The sequence below is a fragment of the Lampris incognitus genome, chromosome 11 (assembly GCF_029633865.1).
Source record: "Lampris incognitus isolate fLamInc1 chromosome 11, fLamInc1.hap2, whole genome shotgun sequence".
NCBI lineage: Eukaryota > Metazoa > Chordata > Actinopteri > Lampriformes > Lampridae > Lampris > Lampris incognitus.
This window is the reverse complement of record NC_079221.1, coordinates 22626101-22647143: the sequence shown is the minus strand read 5'-3', so window position 1 is coordinate 22647143 and position 21043 is coordinate 22626101. Positions and strand designations below refer to the sequence as shown.

General features: G+C 43.9%; 1 protein-coding gene across 1 annotated transcript in view; it reads left to right on the top strand.

The window, feature by feature from the left end:
• Positions 1–5592: 5592 nt before the first annotated feature.
• dnah7 (dynein, axonemal, heavy chain 7) overlaps positions 5593–21043 on the top strand; it is a 304502-nt gene continuing 289051 nt past the window's right edge. The window contains exons 1-3 of the mRNA XM_056288870.1: positions 5593–5659; positions 5923–6103; positions 13598–13688. Coding sequence (XP_056144845.1) covers positions 5593–5659; positions 5923–6103; positions 13598–13688 — 339 coding nt within the window. The remainder of the gene's footprint in view (positions 5660–5922; positions 6104–13597; positions 13689–21043) is intronic.

Genomic DNA, 21043 nt, shown 5'->3' with positions numbered 1-21043 from the left:
ATAGGCTCCAGCATCCTCACGACCCTGAGAGCAGGATAAGCGGTTAGGATAATGGATGGATGGATGGAATTGTACCCCCTTTTATCAGAACTTCAATGATCTATTGATCTGTCTGTCTATATGTCTGTCTGTGGCGCTTGTCCATTGGACGGGAGAGAACCACAGTCTGCCGTTCAATAAATAAATAAATAATACAATTATCTATCTGTCTATCTATCTATCTATCTATCTTCCTTAGCAACCACATTAGCAATGCCACACTGGTCTCAAATAGCTATTAATATTTTATTGAATATCAATATATATGTACACAAGAAGTATCCTTAAGTAAACACATTTAGAGGGTAATTAAACCATAGGTGACAAACGTTGTTGTTATAAGATAAGATAAGGTACTTTATTGTCATTGTGTACACACAACGAAATTTCTTTTGGTGACTCAGATCAGCAACACTAGACAAGGTAAATGATTTAAAAAAAAAGATAAAAAGAAGGACAAACAACATTTAGTATAAATAAGTGAGGTAGTAAAAATGATGAGACAATAAAAGATAGTAGCGGCTTTTTAAAGTTAAAAATAGTGCATGGGGTTATTGCACATAGTTGTCCATATTGCAGCAGCTTTAGTAGCAGTTAGTCCTCAGCAGCTATAGACAGGTGTGTGTGTGGGGGGGGGAGGGCGATGGAGGCTACAGCCCTGGGGAAGAAGCTGTTGCTCAGCCTGTTAGTCCGGGTTTTGATGGTGCGGTATCTTTTCACCGATGGCAAGGGAACAAACAGACAGTGACCTGGGTCTGTTGCGTCTTTGCTGATGTTGCTGGCTTTCCTCTGTAGGTGGCCAGCATACACAGCATCCAGGACCGGGAGAACAGCTCCCACAATCCTCTGTGCTGTCTTTACCACCCGGGCCAAGTCCTTCCTATTCTCTGCTGTGCAGCTGGCATACCACACTGTGACACATTGACAGAGGATGCTTTCTATTGTGCTTCTGTAAAACTTGACCGCCAGCTGAGAAGGGAGACCAGCTTGTTTAAGTTTCCTGAGGAAGAAAAGCCTCTGTTGTGCTTTCTTCACCAGGTGGGAGGTGTTGAGTGACCATGTGAGTTCTTTGGTTATGTGTATTCCCAGGAATTTGATGTTATGCACCTCTTCACTGTTTATGTGCAGTGGGGACGGGTGGTCTTCCTGGATCTCCTAAAGTCCACAACGATCTACTTTGTTTTACTGGTGTTCAGGACCAGGTTATTGTCTGAACACCACCCAGCCAGATGTTGGACCTCCTCTCTGTAGTGTGTCTCCTTGTTGTTGGTTATGAGTCCCACTATACTGGTGTCATCAGCAAACTTCACTATAGTGTTGGAGGAGTGAATGGGGGTGCAACCATGGGTGAATAGGCTGAAGAGGGCTGGACTGAGCACACAGCCCTGCAGCACACCTGTGTTCAGGATGAGGGTTGAAGATGTATGGTTACCTATCCTGACATTTTGTGAGTGAGGAAATCAATAATCTATGAACAGAAAAAAGTGTTTTGAGCATATTTTCCACCTGACTATGCATGACATGAATGCAGGGGTCCTCACATTGAAAAAACAAGGTCAATTCAGTGAAGGACAGCAATACAGAAAAGAGTGGATACACTTCAGACATATGGTTTTGGAAATTGTTACATAGTCTCTTGAATCGTGGGTTTTGCACTGGGCCATTCGCAGAGGCAAAGTAACTTTTCAGGACAGGAAACTGCTTCAGGACCCTTTCAATCACAGTTTGCAAACTCAGCCAGCGAGTTGAGACGTGTTTGGGAACGGCTCTGTATTCAACATCACAAAATTCGCAGTAGCTAGCTAACTCGTTCTTCCTCTTACTTGACTTATCAAAGTAATAGAGCAGATGAATAGCTAAATCTTCAAAATCAAACGCTATGCACTTAGTAAACCCACTACCCCCTTTCTTGGCTACTTTATGAATGATATGACAAGGGCCCCCTACTACATAGATGTCTGGATTTTCCCGCAGAAGCCTGGTTTTCACTGAATTTCGGCTCCCCATGTTGATCGATGCGTTGTCCATTGTAATTGCATTACAAAAGAAATGCAATTACTCCAGGGGATGCCATGTTCTGTCATTACATTGTTGACTTTGGAGTAAAGTGTCTCAGCATCTGAAGCATTTGTAGACCACATGTTTAAAAACTCGTGCAAGACTCGAGTGTGACGCTTTATGTCAAAGAGCCGTAGTCACTGGGTTCATTTTTTTTGGAGACCAGATACGTTGCTCCCATCTATGCCCATTGAATTAACCTTCTGAATGTGCGGACTGTTTTTATTGTCTAAATGTTTGTGTAGTTATATGTTAATAAAACTAAAACGAAATAAATACATAATAATAATTATATTCTTCGTTTTTGTTAATAAAACAAACAAATAATTGTATTCGTCGTTTTTGACCGCCCTGTCTGTCCGTCGAAAAATCTCACGCATTGGAATTCTGCAAACCTGCTCTCAAGTTTGCAGAATTAATGGGTAGAGTAACGGGGAGTGCGCAAGAGGTGAAGAAAGGTTAAGCGTGGGAAGATGGCGGCGCGAACACGCGTTTGCGGTGACCTCACCCAGTGCCGACCATGCGGTGTCGTTGTCGGCATCTGCGTCCAAGTTTGTCTTCGTGTGAAGTTTTTTTTTTATTTCGTTCGTCGATTTTTATTTTTTATTTTCGTTTAATGGCTGGGAGAGCTTACGGCCCTTTCCGTAGCTGTACCCGATAGAAAACACCGAGGCGGTCTGGCGGTGGCCTCGCCTAGCGTCCACTGTGCAGTATTTTTGTCCGCGTTTGCGTCGTCGTGTGGAGTGCGGGAGACGTGTGTCGAGGGTGTCTGGCTGGGAGAGCTTGGTCTGCTTCGTCCGATGGGCCCGGGAACCACGGCCCCTGCCTGGAGCTGTGCACGGGGAGGAAACGCCAAGGACGGTTTGGCAGGGCGCAGAGGGGGAACGGGCTAAGCTAACTGCTAGCCCATGCAGACAGGTGTGGGTTCCATTACCGCTCGGGTACAATATCGACTCGGGGTCCTTCGACTACATATGACGTCACGGATTATGTTGCTAGCTAGCTTTATAGTTATTTACCTGTGGTCTTTTACAAGCCACGTTGACAGAGTTGGTTAGAAAAGGTGCGAGGGCCGAGGCCCCGCGCTGCGTCTAAGGAGCGAGGCCGCAGGCTCTGGACCCCCCGACGAGCGAATGCACGCAAGGGCCAAAGACCCGAGCTGCGTCTAAAGTCAATCTACTGTTTCCCGCTGTTCCTAAACTGAATTTGCCCCATACCCAAGCCCCTACACAGTCATACTGCGTGAAGTAGTGATGTCATCTATAGTCGCAGGAGCCGGTAGAGCGAGTAGATCAAGTACTCACACCGGCACTTCCGACAGTCATCCTGGCTGGAGTTCGTTCTCTGGACAGAGGATTTTTTTGGGACTGCGTTGCAGGGTGGACTGTGTTAACTTTTTTTTATTTTTTGCTTTCTTCTCTGTTTTTTATGTTTTTTATGTTACCCCCCCCCCACACACACACATTGCTTGGAGTCTTTGTTTTTTTTTTTTTAAGATATTGAACGTTATTAACATTCAAACAGAACTCTTCAGAGATTCAGCTGGTAAGTGAAATATACATTCTTATATAATTTATATTTCTGTGAGTGAAAAAGGAAAAATGCAGATAACCAAATGAAATATGCAAAGTAAAGAAATTAATTAACTTAAATATAAAGTATCTAAACATCATAGATAAACAATAACTTAAATAAAGGCGATGAATCTTAATCAGGGGTTACATAAAACAGCTCTTTATAATATGACAGCGTGCGTTCACTTTTTTTTTTTTGCGCCATAAGGGCCAACGTGTGTACATCTTGAACTGAACCAGAAAAGCGCCAAGGTTTGGGAGGGACCCATCTAATCTTGCTTAATGTATGTGAAATTTACCAAATGCAAGTAAGTATAAGAGTTGTCATGCAGCTTAAATATTTATTTTCACATTGACATTTTGCAATAATGTCTTTAGGCATAATTATGGAATGTCCAGTCTTATTTATAACCACAAATAAAGGCCTCGCCTTTGCAACCCTTTGCAACCGTTTTCAATGAATGAAACTCGGCTTTTTTTTTTCTTTTTTTTTACGTCGAAGCAAGCAGTTATTTAACAATTGCAATCAGTTGGTCCCCCAACTCCCATTGTACCCCCTTTTTATCAGAACTTCAACGATCTACACCTCTGTCTGTTTATCGGTCATTCTTTTGCCGCTTGTCGATTGGACGGAAGACTGCGGTTGCTTCCTTAGCAACCACGTAGCAACGCAACGCTGGTCTCATCAAACAACCGACATATTTATACCGCGGACAAGCAGCTGCGACGTTTTTATTTTTTAAGGGAAGAAGTTGCAGATTTAAAGAATAACAAATTAAATAGTTGGACGGACGACGAACTACTTTACTTTTTGCGCAGTGTCTACACAACTGTACGCCGAGGCATCTTGAATGAATAAGCAGGAAGACGTTTAACGGCCTTAGCGAACTGTCAACTAGTTAACCGCAGGTTTTTTACGCTCCTGCTGGCATGTTTCCCATTCACTCACTGCCATCCTACTTAACACGTATCCCACAAAGGATAGCTTAATAGTTAAGCTAAGTTAAATCAACATGGAGTCAGAGGTAAGTGTTTATTTAACACTTGTCAACCCACATACGATTCACGATTTTAGGTCCAGATTGTCAGAATTAATTTTGGGTAGCTGATTAGCTTATCTCTTATGAAATAACGCTAACCAATATTGTTCTAGGTATTTCCGCAATACACGGTAAACATTTAAACGCGTTAATGGCTTCTTTTCACACAGAATCCTTCCAATGGAAAGAAAATAACCAAGATGCTCGATGGTCCTGCACACAACCTACCGCAACTCCCAACAGTATATATAGCACGATGAGTTTCTTTTTCTTTCTTTTACCTATTATTGTTTTGCAAAAGCTGGGAAAGTAACACTCTCCACGTCAAAGCAGTTTGGCATAATAGATCCTGGGGGTGCCTTCCAACTAAATGATTCAAGGCACGGTGACAAGTATCCGCTGAGCTTTAGTTTTCTCAAGCAAAATACTGATTCCCCAACAGCCCCAGGGCTACTGCTTTATTATTCACTTTGCTTGTAGACCTCCATGTGGAGAGCTGGCATGGGGTAACATTCTCTACAAGGATCAATACAGTATCATATCTGTATGTAATCAGCCATCATCCCTCGGTCCTTATGTACCCTACAAATCATGTTTACTTAGCTTAGTAAAATGACACTGCCATGAAAATTTTGAAATCTAGTAGTTACCCTGATCATAAAAAAAGTTAGTTTCCTGCTTTGAGACATACTTTGTGATACCAGGCTATAATACATTTTGACTTGACTGGCCACATTTTTTTGTTGTTGTATGAATCATACCTAAACGGCTACTTAATTTATCTCCACAATGCTAAATTCTTTTTGGACAAATCGATACAAGCATTGCAGAAATCATTGTCTCATTTCTAGGTCCATAGCAAACCTCAGTTGCAAAACAAAATGCCTACGTTTACCCTGCAGTCCTCAGTCAAATGGGATCCACATGGAGTTGGAGCAGCATTCAAAAGTAAGTGTGATGTGCCATTTAGCTTTGTATCACATGTCTGCATAAAGTACAGATACCCTTGTTGCAAAACATGTATTGCTTTTGATTAAAGAAGCATGAACTTTATCGTCATCTACCCATATTTTATCATTTTAAAGCAGCATGGATAAGGAAATGCACTTACATTAAAACTTTTAATTTTGGAATCCTTAGATAAAATGTTGAGCACCAGCTTAGATGCTTAATTTAACATAAAAATAACTCTGCCCCTGTATGCACTACAGGAGAGGTGCTGCATGGAGGGTCAGGAGGCAGACAAATTAAAACCCTTGGCAGAAACTTTGGGGAGTCCCAGAGCAGAGAGCCAAGGCAGTTTTCAGAGTGTTCGAAGCACCATGGTAGCACCCACACACAGCCCAAGAAAGACCGTGAGCAGTTACGCAGTGCCCTGGTTGGCATCATCCTGTGAGTTGTGAAGCTTTTATGCATTAATCAGTCCAGTTTGTGGGCTCGTCTGTGTCTTTTTGACAAGTTATAATATGTTTTACCGTTTTGGTTTGTTTGTATTGGGTTAAATGGCTTGATTTGCGTCACCTTGACGAGGCACTGGAGTTGGCCTCTGTATCAGGAAGTTATGTAATTAGTATAGTGTTTTCTGGTGCACGGTAGGCATCAGTTTCTCTAATTTGGCTGCAGTGCACAACTTTTCAACATTCATTTGATGAGCCCTGGTAGCTGAGCGTCAGGGTCATTAGCGCAACTGGCTACATCTGGGTCTGGTGCTGCTAGCGTTTAGGACTGCTCATTTGGGCTTCTGTTTGATATTTTGCTTTTGTTTTCTTCTGTTACTTTTTCATACAGTACTGTATCTACACACTTTACATTCAGGCATCCGTTGACATGACTGACATTACTCACACATGCAATTTTAGTGTTTAAGTTTGGGGATGTTCCTTTCATGATTGGCCTGTTTATTCTGCTTGGTTTCTGTGTGCGTCCTCTGCGTCACTATCTTGTAGTGTGGCCAGGTTTTGTGTGTGTGTGTGTTTGTGTGTGTGTGTATAGACAGCTGATGATTACTTATGGCATGAAACAGGCTTGTACTGACTATTAAAGGACTACTTGAATCACTGGATTAATGGATAGATGGATGGATGGATGAATATATATATAATTCTTTAATAAACAGTACAAGCCTGTTTCATGCTATAAGCAATCATCAGTTTTGACAGACTAACTGGATTATTTTGCTCCCTATTTTCTTTTAACAAAGTTATATATATATATTAATCTTCAGCCGCTTCTCCGGGGTAGGGTCGTCGTGGCAGCAAGCTAAGTAGGGCACTCCAGACGTCCCTCTCTCCAGCAACGCCCTCCAGCTCCTCTTGGGGGATTCCAAGGTACTCTCAGGCCAGATTGGACATGTAGTCCCTCCAGCGAGTTCTGGGTCTACCCCAGGGTCCCACTTGGCCGTGCCCGGAAAACCTCCAAAGGAAGGCATCCAGGAGGCATCCTGATCAGATGCCTGAACCACCTCAACTGGCTCCTTTCAACGCGAAGGAGCAGCGGCTCTACTTCGAGCTCCTGCCGGGTGTCCGAACTCCTCACCGTATCGCTAAGGCTGAGCCCAGACACCCTACAGAGGACACTCATTTCAGCCACGTGTATCCACGATTTCACCCTTTCGGTCACTACCCAAAGCTCATGACCATAGGTTAGGGTTGGAACGAAGATTGACTGGTAAATTGAGAGCTTTGCCTTCCGGCTCAGCTCCCTCTTCACCACAACGGTCCAGTACAACGTCCGCATTACTGCTGATGCTGCACCAATCCGCCTGTCAATCTCCTGCTCCATCCTACCCTCATTCGCGAACAAGACTCCAAGATACTTGAACTCCTTCACTTGAGGCAACAACTCATCCCCAACCCGGAGGGAGCAATCCATTTTCCGGTAGAGAACCATGGCCTCAGACTTGGAGGTGCTAACTCTCATCTCGGCCATTTCACATTCAGCTGCAAACCGTCCCAGTGCGCGCTGGAGGTCGCGTTCTGATGAAGCCAGCAAAACCACATCATCTGTGAAGAGCAGAGATGCAATTCTGAGGTTCCCAAATAGACACACTGTCCATGAATATTACAAAAAGAATCAGAGACGAGGGAAAACCTTGGTGGTGTCTTACACCCACTGAAAACGTTTGACTTTGTGCCAAAAATGTGGATACAGCTCCCAGTTTGCTTTACAAGGACCGGATGGCTTGTAGCAACTGCCCTGGTACCCCATACTCCCACAGTACCCCCCACAGAGTGCCCCAGGGTACACGGTCATAAGCCTTCTCCAAATCCACAAAACACATGTAGATTGGCTGGTCAAACTCCCATGTCCCCCTCAGCACTTCCACAAGGGTAAAGAGTTGGTCCAATGTTCCATAGCCAGGATGGAATCCACATTGTTCCCCCTGGATCTGAGGTTCGACAATCGGTCAGAGCCTCATTTCCAGCACCCTAGAGTAGACTTTCCCAGGGAGGCTGAGCAATGTGATGCCCCGATAATTGGAACCCACCCTACGGTCCTCCTTTTTAAATATGGGAACCACCACCCCAATCTGCCACTCCACAGGTACTGTCCCCGACCTCCACGTGACACTGAAGAGGCGTGTCAACCAAGACAGCCCATCAATGTCCAGAGCCTTAAGCATCTCAGGGCGAATCTCATCCACACCCGGCGCCTTGCCACTGAGGAGCTTTTTAACTACCTCTGAGACCTCTGCCAGGGATATGGGTGGGGCTTCCCCTGAGTGTTCAGACTCTACCTCCTTCACTGAGGGCATATTAGCCGGGTTCAGGAGCTCCTCAAAGTGTTCTTTTCACTGCTCGACAACATCCTCAGTCCGGGTCAACAGTTCCCCTCCCCAGCTGAACATAGCCTGAGTCAAGCCCTGCTTCCCCTTCCTGAGTCGCCGGATGGTTTGCGAGAACTTTCTTGAGGCAAATTGAAAGTCCTCCTTCATAGCCTCGCCGAACTCCTCCCACACCCGAGTTTTTGCTTCCGCGAGAGCTGAAGCCACAGCCCTTCTGGCCTCCTGGTACCTGTCTGCTGCTTCAGCAGACCCCTGGGCCAACCAAGCCCAAAAGGCATCCTTCTTCAGCCTGACAGCTTCCCTCACTGCCAGTGTCCACCATCAGGTTCTTAAGTTGCCACCTCGACAGGCACCGATAACCTTATGACCACAGCTCCTGCCTGCCACATTTGCAGTAGAGGCTTTGAAAATGGCCCACTCAGACTGCATGTCCCCAGCCTCCCCCGGGATATATGAGAACTTTTTGGAGGTGGGAGTTGAAGACCTCACAGACAGGGGCCTCTGCCAGACATTCCCAGTTCACCCTCACTACACGTTTGAGTTTGCCAGGTCTGTGCGGCAGCTTTCCCCGCCATCTGATCCATCTCACCACCAGGTGGTGATCAGTTGACAGCTCTGCTTCTCTCTTCACCCGAGTGTCCAAAACATACGGCCACAGATCTGATGATATGACCACAAAGTCTATCATCGATCTTTGGCCTAAGGTGTTCTGGTACCAAGTACACTTATGAACTACCTTGTGTTCAAACATGGTGTTTGTTATGGCCAATCCATGACTCACACAGAAGTCCAATAACAAGGCACCGCTTGGGTTCAGATCGGGGAGGCAGTTTTTCCCCAATCACACCCCTCCAGGTTTCTCCATCATTGCCCACGTGAGTATTGAAGTTGCCCAGCAGAACTATAGAGTCTCGAGAGGTGGAGCCCTATCCAGGACACCACCCAGACACTCCAAGAAGGCCGGATACTCCAAACTGCTATTTGGTGCATAAACACACACAACAGTCACAGCCCCCCCACCCCCCCCAGCGACTCGCAGTCATGTAGAGGCGATCCTCTCATTCCCCGGGGAGAACTCCAACATGGCAGCGCTCAACTGGGGACTTGTGAGTATCCCCACACTCGCCCGGCGCCTATCACCTTGGCCAACTCCGGAAAAGTAATTAGTCCAGCCCCTCTCCAGTAGTTTGATACCAGAGCCCATGCTATGTGGGGAGGTGAGCCCAACTATATATAGTTGGTACTGCTCCACCTCCTGCACCAGCTCAGGCTCCTTCCCTGCCAGAGAGGTGACATTCCATGTCCTGAGGACCAATCTGCGATGCCGGAAGTTGGCATGCCCCGGTTCCCGCCTTTGCCTGCTGCCCGGCCTGCATTGTACCCTACCCCAATGCTCATTCTTGCATGTGGTGGGTCCACGAGGTGGTGGCTCCATGTTGTTTTTTTCAAGCTGGGCCCGATTGGGCCCCATGGGCCAAGGCCCAGCCACCAGACACTCTCTGGTGAGCTTCCTTCCTAGGTCTGGCTCCAGGAGGGGGCCCCATTCTCCCTTCTCTGGGCGAGGTGCTGTAACTCTGCTGGTGTAATTTCATGGGTTTCTTAATATACAAGATATGATTGATAGCTTTGTGTGTGTGTATGTATATATATATATATATATATATATATATATATATAGAGAGAGAGAGAGAGAGAGAGAGAGAGAGAGAGAGAGAGAGAGAGAGAGAGAGAGAGAGAGAGAGAGAGAGAGAGAGAGAGAGAGAGAGAGAGAGAGAGATCACACTTACAGAACTCACAACTGAACGTTGTCTTTATTATGGCTGTTGTCAGCTACAGTCACACCGTACAGACTGCCATTATCAAAATCCAACACAACTCACTGGTTGTCTCCAACCTCCAAACGAAAAACCGTGAAACCAATGATCCCTACAGTGAGGGGTCCAGGGGCTCTGTTTTGCTGTGGGGGTGTTTTCCTGGCATGGTTTGGGTCCGCTTGTCCTCTTAGAAGAAAGGGTCACTGCAAATCAATACAAAATTATTCTGAGTGGTCACTTTTATCTTATGATAAAACATTTATATCATGATGGGAGTAGTCTCTTCCAGGATGACAATGTTGTCATCTTCAGGAGATGAGGGGTTACTGAATGGTTTGAGTACAATGTAAAAAAACTGTTGTTTTTTTATGGTAAAAAACTGGCAGCTATGGTTGCCAGAACTTTACTGTAATAAATCAGGTAGAACTTTTTCTACTATTAAGGCAAAACGTTATTAATTCTGCTGATGTTATGATGTTTTACCATATAATGAACATGAAAATCTACTCATATATTTTCGAAATGTGTGTGTGTGGTGTTAGTGTGTGTGTGTGTGTGTGTTAGTGTTGATAGCGGGACCGAAAACTAAAGCACTTATGATCCTAATTCTTTTTGGAGGTGGTAGGTATTGTCTCAGAGAGTAAGGGGAAAATCCCAGAAAATTAAAATTATGCATAATTATGCATAAATATGCAAAATATGAATTTTTCTAAAAATGGCTAAAAACCAATTTTCTCGGCATTTCAGATGATTCTGAGCATCTTTGATTTTTTCACCTATATAAAAAAAAATTTCTGGGACTTAGAAATGTTTTGGCATTATGCAAAATATATGCATTTTTGCAAAAATTCACTTATGATCCTAATTGTTTTTGGAGGTGGTAGGTATTGTTCCAGAGAGGACCAGAAAAATAGCAGAAAATTAAAATATAATTATAATAATTTTGCATAATTATGCAAAATATGCATTTTCTAAAAATGGCTAAAAACCACTTTTCACAGCATTTCAGATGATTCTGAGCATTTGGGGGGAGGGAGTTGGAGTGTGGGGGGGGTAAACCACTTTTCTCGGCATTTCAGATGATTCTGAGCATTTGGGGGGCAGTGGCGCCCCCAAGGGGTGGCCACGGCCACCCTGATACTATCCCTGGCCCCCCCGCTGGCCCCCCCAGCCACGAGTCGCATATACAGAATATGCTTCTGATTATGCATAATATGCTTCTATCTGATATCTTACATTAGGTGCTGCTCATTTAAATCAATAATGTATATTTTTCTTAACTCTCATATTGACAGTTTTCAACTAGCCTATACAGTATACTGCAACAGCAGCATAGAATTCCCGAAATTCAGTCATGGCTTTTGGTTTTGGTGTGCCACCCCAAGATTTTCAAGTGGCCCCATTTGGCCACCCCGATGAAAAATTTCTGGGGGCGCCACTGTTGGGGGGAGGGAGTTGGAGTGGGGGGGGGTTAGGGGCAGGGGGAAGGCGGTTAGCTGGCAGGATGAAGAGGAGGGAGATTTAGACAGGTGGATAACCAAACTGCTACATTGTAGCGGGGTTCTTCTAGTACCATTATATAGCAAAACAGTTGAGAAAAAGAGAACAAATCTCTCTGACCAAGGCACTCCTTGTAATTAAAATGTCTTTATTGAAACTTAGACATATCCAAAAAGGACCTAAAAATGCCCATGTGTAGCGGCTCGGGCCTTCTTCAGGGCATAGTGAGACAAAACAAAAGAGGAAATTAAAATAAAGTTTTTCTGAACACAAATATGCAATAAGGATCAACAATGAAGATTATCCAATGGCCAAACACTATAGAGAAATGCACCATAGCGACCCTTCATCCTTAAGAGTCCAGGGTATTGAGATGATAAAGAAGTCTGTACGTGGGGGGGATAGATTGAAAAAGTTGCTGCAGCAGGAAACTTTTTGGATCTGGAATTTTAAGGGAATGGAATATCCAGGTTTGAACGAGGAGATAGACTATAGGCCTTTTTATAAAAATGTCTAATTTATAGTCTACTGTCTTTCCGAGTCACTGTGAACATGTACCTTTATTGTGCTATAGTTGTGGGTGTGTGCACACTTAATCTGTGTTTTTGTTTTCTTTTTACAAAGAACTGTGTTTGGCATTTGACTGCTCTCTAGGATCTGTGTGAGGGGCGGGTCTTAGCAATTGGTTGCTTCAGATCCAATCAAGCAACTAACACCTGTGCTGTGTGCCTGCACAAAAACCATTCACTCCTGTTTTGTCTCACTATGCCCTGAAGAAGGCCTGAGCCGCTATGCGTGGGCATTTTTAGGTCCTTTTTGGATATGTCTAAGTTTCAGTAAAGACATTTTAATTACACGGAGTGCCTTGGTCAGAGAGATTTGTTCTCTTTTTCTCATCTGAAACTACTAACCTTGGACCAAAGAGCACCCAACAAATATATTACTTAACTACAGAGAGGACTGAGCACGCCACTGACTCCAAACATATAGCAAAACAGTGTTTCATTCTATGGTAAAAATGTGTATTTGTACAGTAAAATATGGAATCAAACTCCAACCTTAAATATAAAATCAGCAGTGCTAACATCCTTTTACCATAATAGTAGGAAAGTTCTACCATATTTATTACAGTAAAGTTCTGGGAACCATAGCTACCCGTTTTTAACTGTAAAAACGTTTTTTACAGTGTATGAAAATTATGTAAATCATGTGCTATGGCCTTCACATTCACCAGATCTCAATCCAGTTGAATACCTTTGGGAGATTTTGGATTGACATGTTAGAGCTCTCCAATATCATCATCAAAACACCAAATGAGGGAATAGCTTTTGGAACAATGGTGTTCTATCCCTGTAGTAGAGTTCAGAGACTTGTAGAATCCATAACAAGGAGCATTGAAACTGTTCTGGTGGCTCGTGGGGCCCAACACCTTACTGAGACACTTCATGTTGGTTTTTCCTTTAATTTGTCACCCGTCTGTTCGTATACATGCACCAACATGAAGACATTAAGGAAATAATGTCATTTAACCTCATTTCCTCCTGAAACAAAGCTAAATTTAAAGTCATTTTTACTTAATAATGGTATTTGTGATGGTAACTTATTCAAAGAGCACTTTTTAAGACATTGATACACTACCACTACAACCAATAAAAGCAAACAAAACTTTAAACAATTGAGGTTATAATGCACAAACAGTGATGTCTATCCAATGATTTCTATCCACCAAGACATGTTAAAGTGGCATTCCTTTGTGCTCTCATATAACTAGCTTGTCATGTCTTTTAGGCAACAGGAGTCCAACACTGGCAAGACCATAGGTGATGACAGGAACCCCCCTACCTGTGGCTCTCTCACAGCCACAGAAAAGGATATTCCGGTGAGGTGACAGCCATATAGTTAGGATAGCTTACTATCCTATTTTTACACATGTATATCTCTTTATGCACGCTCAATAATTCAGGTAACAAAATCAAAGAAATTTGAATCAGTTCATCTGGACACAATGTTTATTGAGAGAGAAACGTTTTATCACTCATTTGAGTTACCGCTTCAGTCTCAACTGACTGCAGGTATCCCCACCCTTATGAACGATACAGTGGCATAATGAACGAAAATGATCGGTTTCATATGCAAATTCCCGTGAGTATTAACTGAGTTTCAATTAGGGTCGCCAACTTTTACACTACCAAATAAGTGACCAAAGGTGGTGTGCCGCGGTGGTGTGGGTAGTATGGTGTTGTGTGAATATACAGTATTGTTTTAAGCCATTTGTCATAATGATAGCTAATCGCTTACAGTCAAATTAAAGATAAATATACAACGCTCATGCCTTGGCAACATATGGTAGGTTTAATAATAGTTTGTTAATTTACAGTTTGTACCTTTAACACAGTCCGCGTGTGTGTGCGCGTGTGTGTGTGTGTGTGCATGTGTGTGTGTGTGTGTGTGGGTGTGTCAGCCCTGTGAGGGCCTGGCGGCCTGTCCAGGGTGTCTCCCTGCCTGTCTTCCAACGACTGCTGGGATAGGCTCCAGCATCCCCGCAACCCTGACAGTAGGATAAGCGGTTTAGATAATAGATGGATGACTATTACCTTTACTGTTAGTCTAAGTCAAAACACTTGTGACTCTTGCACTGTAGGTTAGAAAAAAGTTATCACCTTCTTGTTAATCCTACAAGTGACAAACTAGAAGTAACAATAGCTTCTGTATGCTGTAGTTTTGCAGAGGAATCAAACAGCAGAGACTCACAGAAGGTGCACCCTCTGTGTACACAAACAGTGGTGGGGAATGAATGCTTCACATTCTTATTCACTAAAACTATATATAAGTTGGAAATCACAACTTGGACCCTCACAAAAAAAAAATTGAAATGCAAAAGAGGAAAAGAGGGGTCTGCCTCTGCTCACCAAGTCTACTTTTTCCATGGATATTTTTTGCTGCTCTTGACCGATTCTAGCAGTCTTCTGTCCTTTTGTGCAGCCAGAGAAAAGTCCTTACATGACAAGTCACAGTTCACAGATATTTGAAGTTCCTTTTTGGTCAGTTCTGTGCTGCATCTGTTTCTTGATGCTGACCATTTAATGGCCATCAGAGAGAAAATCCTCTCTACAAAGGCATTTGAGCCTTGCACACTGAGGACAAATGAGACAATCCTGAACCTGTTGATCAAGTTGGCTTTCCCTAGGTTTTGGAAAACTGCCACCCACTTCTCATTGGTGGATTTTTGTGATATTCTGTCTGGCTTTCTGTATTTCCTTCATGCTAGCGTAAAACTCTTCAGAGTTGGTCCATACTCACTGTCTCTGTAATTTTGAGGGCAGCCCCCACCTGCTCCAGGTCAGTAAAGGAGAGCTCCTCATGTAGGCCAATCGATTTCAGTTTCATCACTTCAATTTTCTGACGAGAAATCAAACTACTCGTCAACATATGGAATTACAGAGTCACAGAACTTCAGAAAGTCCTTTTGCTGCTTTGAACTTTGTACTGACACTTGTTTGTCCATCAGCTGCTTGATCTAATATCCAAAAAAGCTGTCTTGTTTCCACTGATGCAGCTTTGCTTTGAATTTTCCCACCTCGTCATAAACATCTGTGATGCAGAGCATTGTTTCCTCCAGCTTTCTAACAAGTGTGTCAAAAACATAACCCACATTGTGGAAAAAGCACAGTTAAATCTCAGCAGCTCCAATTTTTTTTTTGTCCTCAAAAATCCTCTTCAGTGCCACAGGACAGGTCTGTCCAAGGGACCTGAAGTATGAGATGAGAGCTGGCTAGCTCTGCAGGAGACGATCAACAGCTGGATTTAGAGACAGCCATCATGTGCAAACATGATGCAGAATTTAATGCCACTCAATGTCAACAAAGGCAAAAAATGCATGCAGTTCCTCTCTTCTGGAAGCATACACTGAGAAGTGGCTTTAGATCTTTAAAACGAGTGACTCAATATCCACTGACAGCTGATCACAGGCATGCTTGCAAGTGTTATGAACTATGTGAGCCGGGCAAAAAGCTTCCACAATGCGACTTTTGGCACTGCCCAGTAACTGGTAAACTGACTGAACGGCACCAGACTGCTGGAACTTTTTTTTCTGTTTTTTGAGGAATTGGCACATGTACTGTACATGTACAACTAATGCACGTGAGAGGGGCTGTGATTGGATGATGACAGGTGATCATTCTCACCCTTCATGATCAGCACTGCTGCTACTGCTGTTGTATCAGATTTGATACAACTGTGAGAGTGTCCTCTCGTGGTTAGAGTAGAGTAGCAATCAATAAAAGGGGCAAGGGAGGTCACGTATGGGAAAAATCAATTTGGCCCAATACATCCTAGCAAATACGGGACAGTTGGCAACCCTGGTTTCAATGGTAATGTGTACTATTCACAGAGGATTTGGGAATGGTTGCAACCACACTATTGTAAGATGGTGACAGATGTACTCTTAGGCCCCCCCTCGGTTCAGGGATGGTTGTTCCCTCTTCACTTAGATGGCCTATTGACAGAATGTTGTACCATAAATTATACCCAGGGGAAGCTACACCTAGTCTATATGGTTTACCTACGATACATTAACAGGATGTGCCTTTACGGCCTATCGTTTGTATGACTAACTCAGTGACCTATAACATCAAGTTTCTGGCATCTATTCTTAACCTGTTGGTAGTCAGTAATGAACATCACATTCAGAACACTGGATTTTGTGGATAAGGTGAGGGACATCTAAGGTGAGGAATTTACAATCAAGATGGTGCCGCAGATGGTAGCATTGGTTCTGTGTGCTCTTGTACTTTGGTTTTGTTTGTTTAGTTTCCAGTGCCCACTCACTGATCACATACAGCAGGGGAGAACTGTTAAGCTGGGGTGTCCGGGTAGTGTAGCAGTCTATTCTGTTGTCGACCAACACGGGGATCATCGGGTCAAATCCCTGTGTTACCTCTGGCTTGGTCTGGCGTCCCTATAGACACAATTGGCTGTGTCTGCGGGTGGGAAGCCGGATGTGGGTATGTGTCCCGGTCGCTGCACTTGTGCCTCCTCTGGTTGGTCGGGGCACCTGTTCGGGGGGAGGGGGAACTGGGGGGAATAGCGTGATCCTCCCATGCACTACGTCCCCCTGGTGAAAATCCTCACTGTCAGGTGAAAAGAAGCGGCTGGTGACTCCACATGTATCGGAGGAGGCATGTGGTAGTCTGCAGCCCTCCCCGGATTGGCAGAGGTGGAGCACTGACCGGGACGGGTCGGAAGAGAGGGGTAATTGGCCGGATATAATTGGTGAGAAAAATCTAAAAAAAAAAAAAAACTGTCAAATCTCCAACTGTCCACAGGACAAACTGAACAGACTTCTCTATCGACTTTAATTGAACATTCTGACAAAAGTCTTGCCGAGGTCTTGATTGATACTGTGGGGACTACAATGAAGACACCGAAGGGGTAAGCGAGCCAGCGCACTCGTTAAACTGCGACAGCGGGGATTTAGAACCGCGCTCCTGTCAATTGACCTGGCAAATGTCTGCTCTTTGGCCAACAAGATGGACGAACTCCTATTCATAAACAGAAAAAACTCAAGATTTTTTCAAAATCTGCCATCCTGTGTCTCACTGAAACCTAGCTTAGTGAGCATATATCAGACAGTACACTTCATCTGCTGCAGTTCTAATTCCTCTTGGTGAACCATGAAACGGAGCTACTGGGGAAAAAATGGAGTGGTGGCATATGCTTCTACATAAACGAAGGTTGGTGTATGGATGTCAGTGTTGAAGAAATCATGCAGCCATTACTTAGAGACCTTTTGCATTGACTGTAAACCATTCTATTCACTGCGGGAATTTTCATAATTTATGCTGGACCAAGCTTATGTCTATATGCCACCCCAGGCCTATGTTAAAGTTGCATTAAATCACCTGGCTAATCAAATTATAAACATGGAGCACAAATATCCGGACTCCTTACTCATTATCCTTGGGGATTTTAATAGAGTAAACCTCAGCCACCGACTGCCAAAAGACAGACGGCATATTAAATGCCCCACCAGGGAAAAAAAAAACACCGGATCATTGCTGCACAATATAAAAGGACACCTATCACTCAGTCCCTTGTGCAGCCCTGGACCTCTCTAATCACTGTTTGATTCATCTTATCCCAACCTACAGGCAGAAACTAAAATCTGCAACGCTTGCGGTTACCCCTGAGGAAATGGACCAATGAATCCAAACTGGGGCTCCAGGGCTGCCTCGACTGCACTGACTGGAGAGTTGTTGAGGCTGCATCTACAGAACTGGAAAAACTCACTGACACTGTGACATGTTACATCAGCTTTTGAGAAGACATGTGTGTGCCCACCAAAACTTTCTGTCCCTTCAACAACAAGCCCTGGTTCACAGCGAAACTCAGGCAGCTTCATCAAGCCAAAGAGGAAGCCTACGGGAGTGGAGATAGGATCTGGTACAACAAAGCCAGAGATACACTCACAAAGGAGATCCGAGTGGCCAAAAGGTGCTACTCTGAAAAGTTGAAAAACAGGTTTTCTGCCAACGACCCAGCGTCAGTCTGGAGAGGATTGAAAGACATAACCAACTACAGGAGGCCATCCCCCCACCCGCAGGGAACCATTAACTGGCTGACAATCTAAATGGGTTTTACTGCAGGTTTGAAAAGCAAACTTTCACACCCCTCACCATCTCCGGCCACAACACACATCCACAGTGTTCGTATGGTCAAGAAAAACCTGGAAAAGTCATGGAAATTTAAAATGCAATTCCTAGGCCCTGAAAAGGTTATGGAATATATATTTTTCTTTAAAGTTTTGGAGAAGTCATGGAAATATTGCTAAATTTGCGTCAAATGTAATTACTAATTAATCTAAGCATAAAAAATAAAACTAAATTAGCACATAACCGTCGCGGTATTTCAGTGACACGTGAGAAGTTATTTCATTCTGTGATTACAGGCCCACCCATTAGCCCTGCGGTGCGCTGAGGCAGCAGGTGGCAAACCTGTTGTGCCAATATGCCAGGGAAGTGCAGCTTCAATAATATATGGCTTTATAAGTACCAGTTGTGGCTGGCAAAAGACATTGACCTAAAATGTGCTAAATTTAAGGTGTGCTATAAAACATTCGATATTTCGAATATGGGTGAGGCTGCACTCATTGACCACATGAAGGGGAAAAAGCACGAGACAGCAGCCGCTATTGCTTGCACCACAATTCCCATCAGTGAGTTTATGAATGCTGGTGTATCAAATACATCCAGCAACACTATTGCAGCTTCAACAATGACGAAACAGACAACTTTTGACGTTTCAACAAAAAACTAAGTCCTCAAAGTGGAGATTATGTGGGCATTAAAAATCATGAATTCACACTACTCATTCAAGTCATCCAAGAACATGAGCCGTCTTTTTGCAGACATGTTCCCGGACAGCTAGATTGCAGCAAGATTTACCTGCGGTGAGAGAAAGTGTGCATATATCTGCACATTTGGGCTTGCTCCATATTTTAAGAGGCTCTTACTGGCAGAAGTGTCCCAAAAACGGCAAATGTAGTGCTATTTGACAAGAGCCTAAACCTCCATTTGCAGTCTAAACAAATGGATTTACATGTGAGGCTTGGGGAGGAGCACATGTTAAGACTAAATACATTGGCTCAGAATTTTTGGGACATTCCGCTGCAGTTGATATCGTCAAAAATATAACCAAAGTGCTGTCTGAGATAGGAGTTCATAACCTCATCCAGCTGTGTATGGACGGGCCAAACGTCAACTGGAAAGCATCTGAACTAATACAGAAAGAGATGCAGAAGCAGGTGGACAAATCACTTCTCAACATTGGATCTTGCAATTATCATATCGTGCACAACACTTTCAGAGAGGTATGCAAAGCTACCAGCTGGGACATTGAGCATACACTCTTTTTTTTCGTTCCCCTTTTTCTCCCAATTGTACTTGGCCGACTACCCCACTCTTCCGAGCTGTCCTGATCTCTGCTCCACCCCCTCTGCTGATCCGGGGAGGGATGCAGACTACCACATGCCTCCTCTGATACATGTGGAGTCACCAGCTGCTTCTTTTCACCTGAGAGTGAGGAGTTTCACTAGGGGGACATAGCACGTGGGAGGATCACTAATCCCCCCAGTTCCCCCTCTCCCCGGAACAGGTGCCCCGACTGACCACAGGAGGCGCTAGTGCAGCGACCAGGACACATACCAACATCCGGCTTCCCACCCGCAGACACAGCCAATTGTGTCTGTAGGGATGCCCGACCAAGCCGGAGATAACACGGGGATTCGAACCGGCAATCCCCGTGTTGGTAGGCAACGGAAAAGACCGCTACGCCACCCAGACACCCCAAGAGCACTCTTGAGCCTATACTGGCTGTTTTTTCCGTGATTGTCCCACTCGTCATGAGGACTTTGTCACCGCCACTGAATGTAGCACTGTGATGCTCAAGTTCTGCAGACACTGTTGGCTTGTGTCTGACCAAGCTTTGAAGCTTTGGCCCCACATGACAACCTATGTGGAGATGGTGTGGAAGGGTGATCTACCGGATCCTAAGGTTAAGTCTTTTGAGGCCATGAAGAACAGTTCCAAGGATCCTCTGTTCATCCCAAAAGTGATGATCTTCAACAGCATCGCAAGAGAGATTTATTTAGTGTGAGTTAAATTACTTATGTTTATATTTGCTGTGAAACTGTTGACAATTTATTTCACAATATTGAGTGACAAATATTCCATCTCTAGTTTTTGGGAGAATTGTTTTATTTCATTTTAGATATACATATTATGTATTTATTTTGTTAAAAGTGAATACAAGGAAATACGCTGCAAAGATTTGTTTTAGAGGCACCACATTTGAAATGCAGACCTAATTTTACTTGGTGCTACAATAAATAATTTTCAGTGAACAATGAAGTCATTTTACCATTCCTCAGCAAAATCCTTGAAAAAACAGTTTATTCTCAAGTTAATAACTATTTAATATCCAACAACCTTCTAGGCATTTGTCAATCAGGTTTTCGATCTCACCATCGCACAGAAACAGCACTTATCAAAGTTGTGAACGATCTGCATATGAACACAGATTCTAATAAATTGTCTGTTCTTGTGCTCCTGGATCTCAGTGCTGCTTTCGACACTGTTGATCATGTTATTTTGCTAGAGAGATTAGAAAAATGGGTTGGCCTTTCTGGCCCGGTTCTCAACTGGTTTAGAACATACCTTCAGGACAGGCAGTTCTTTG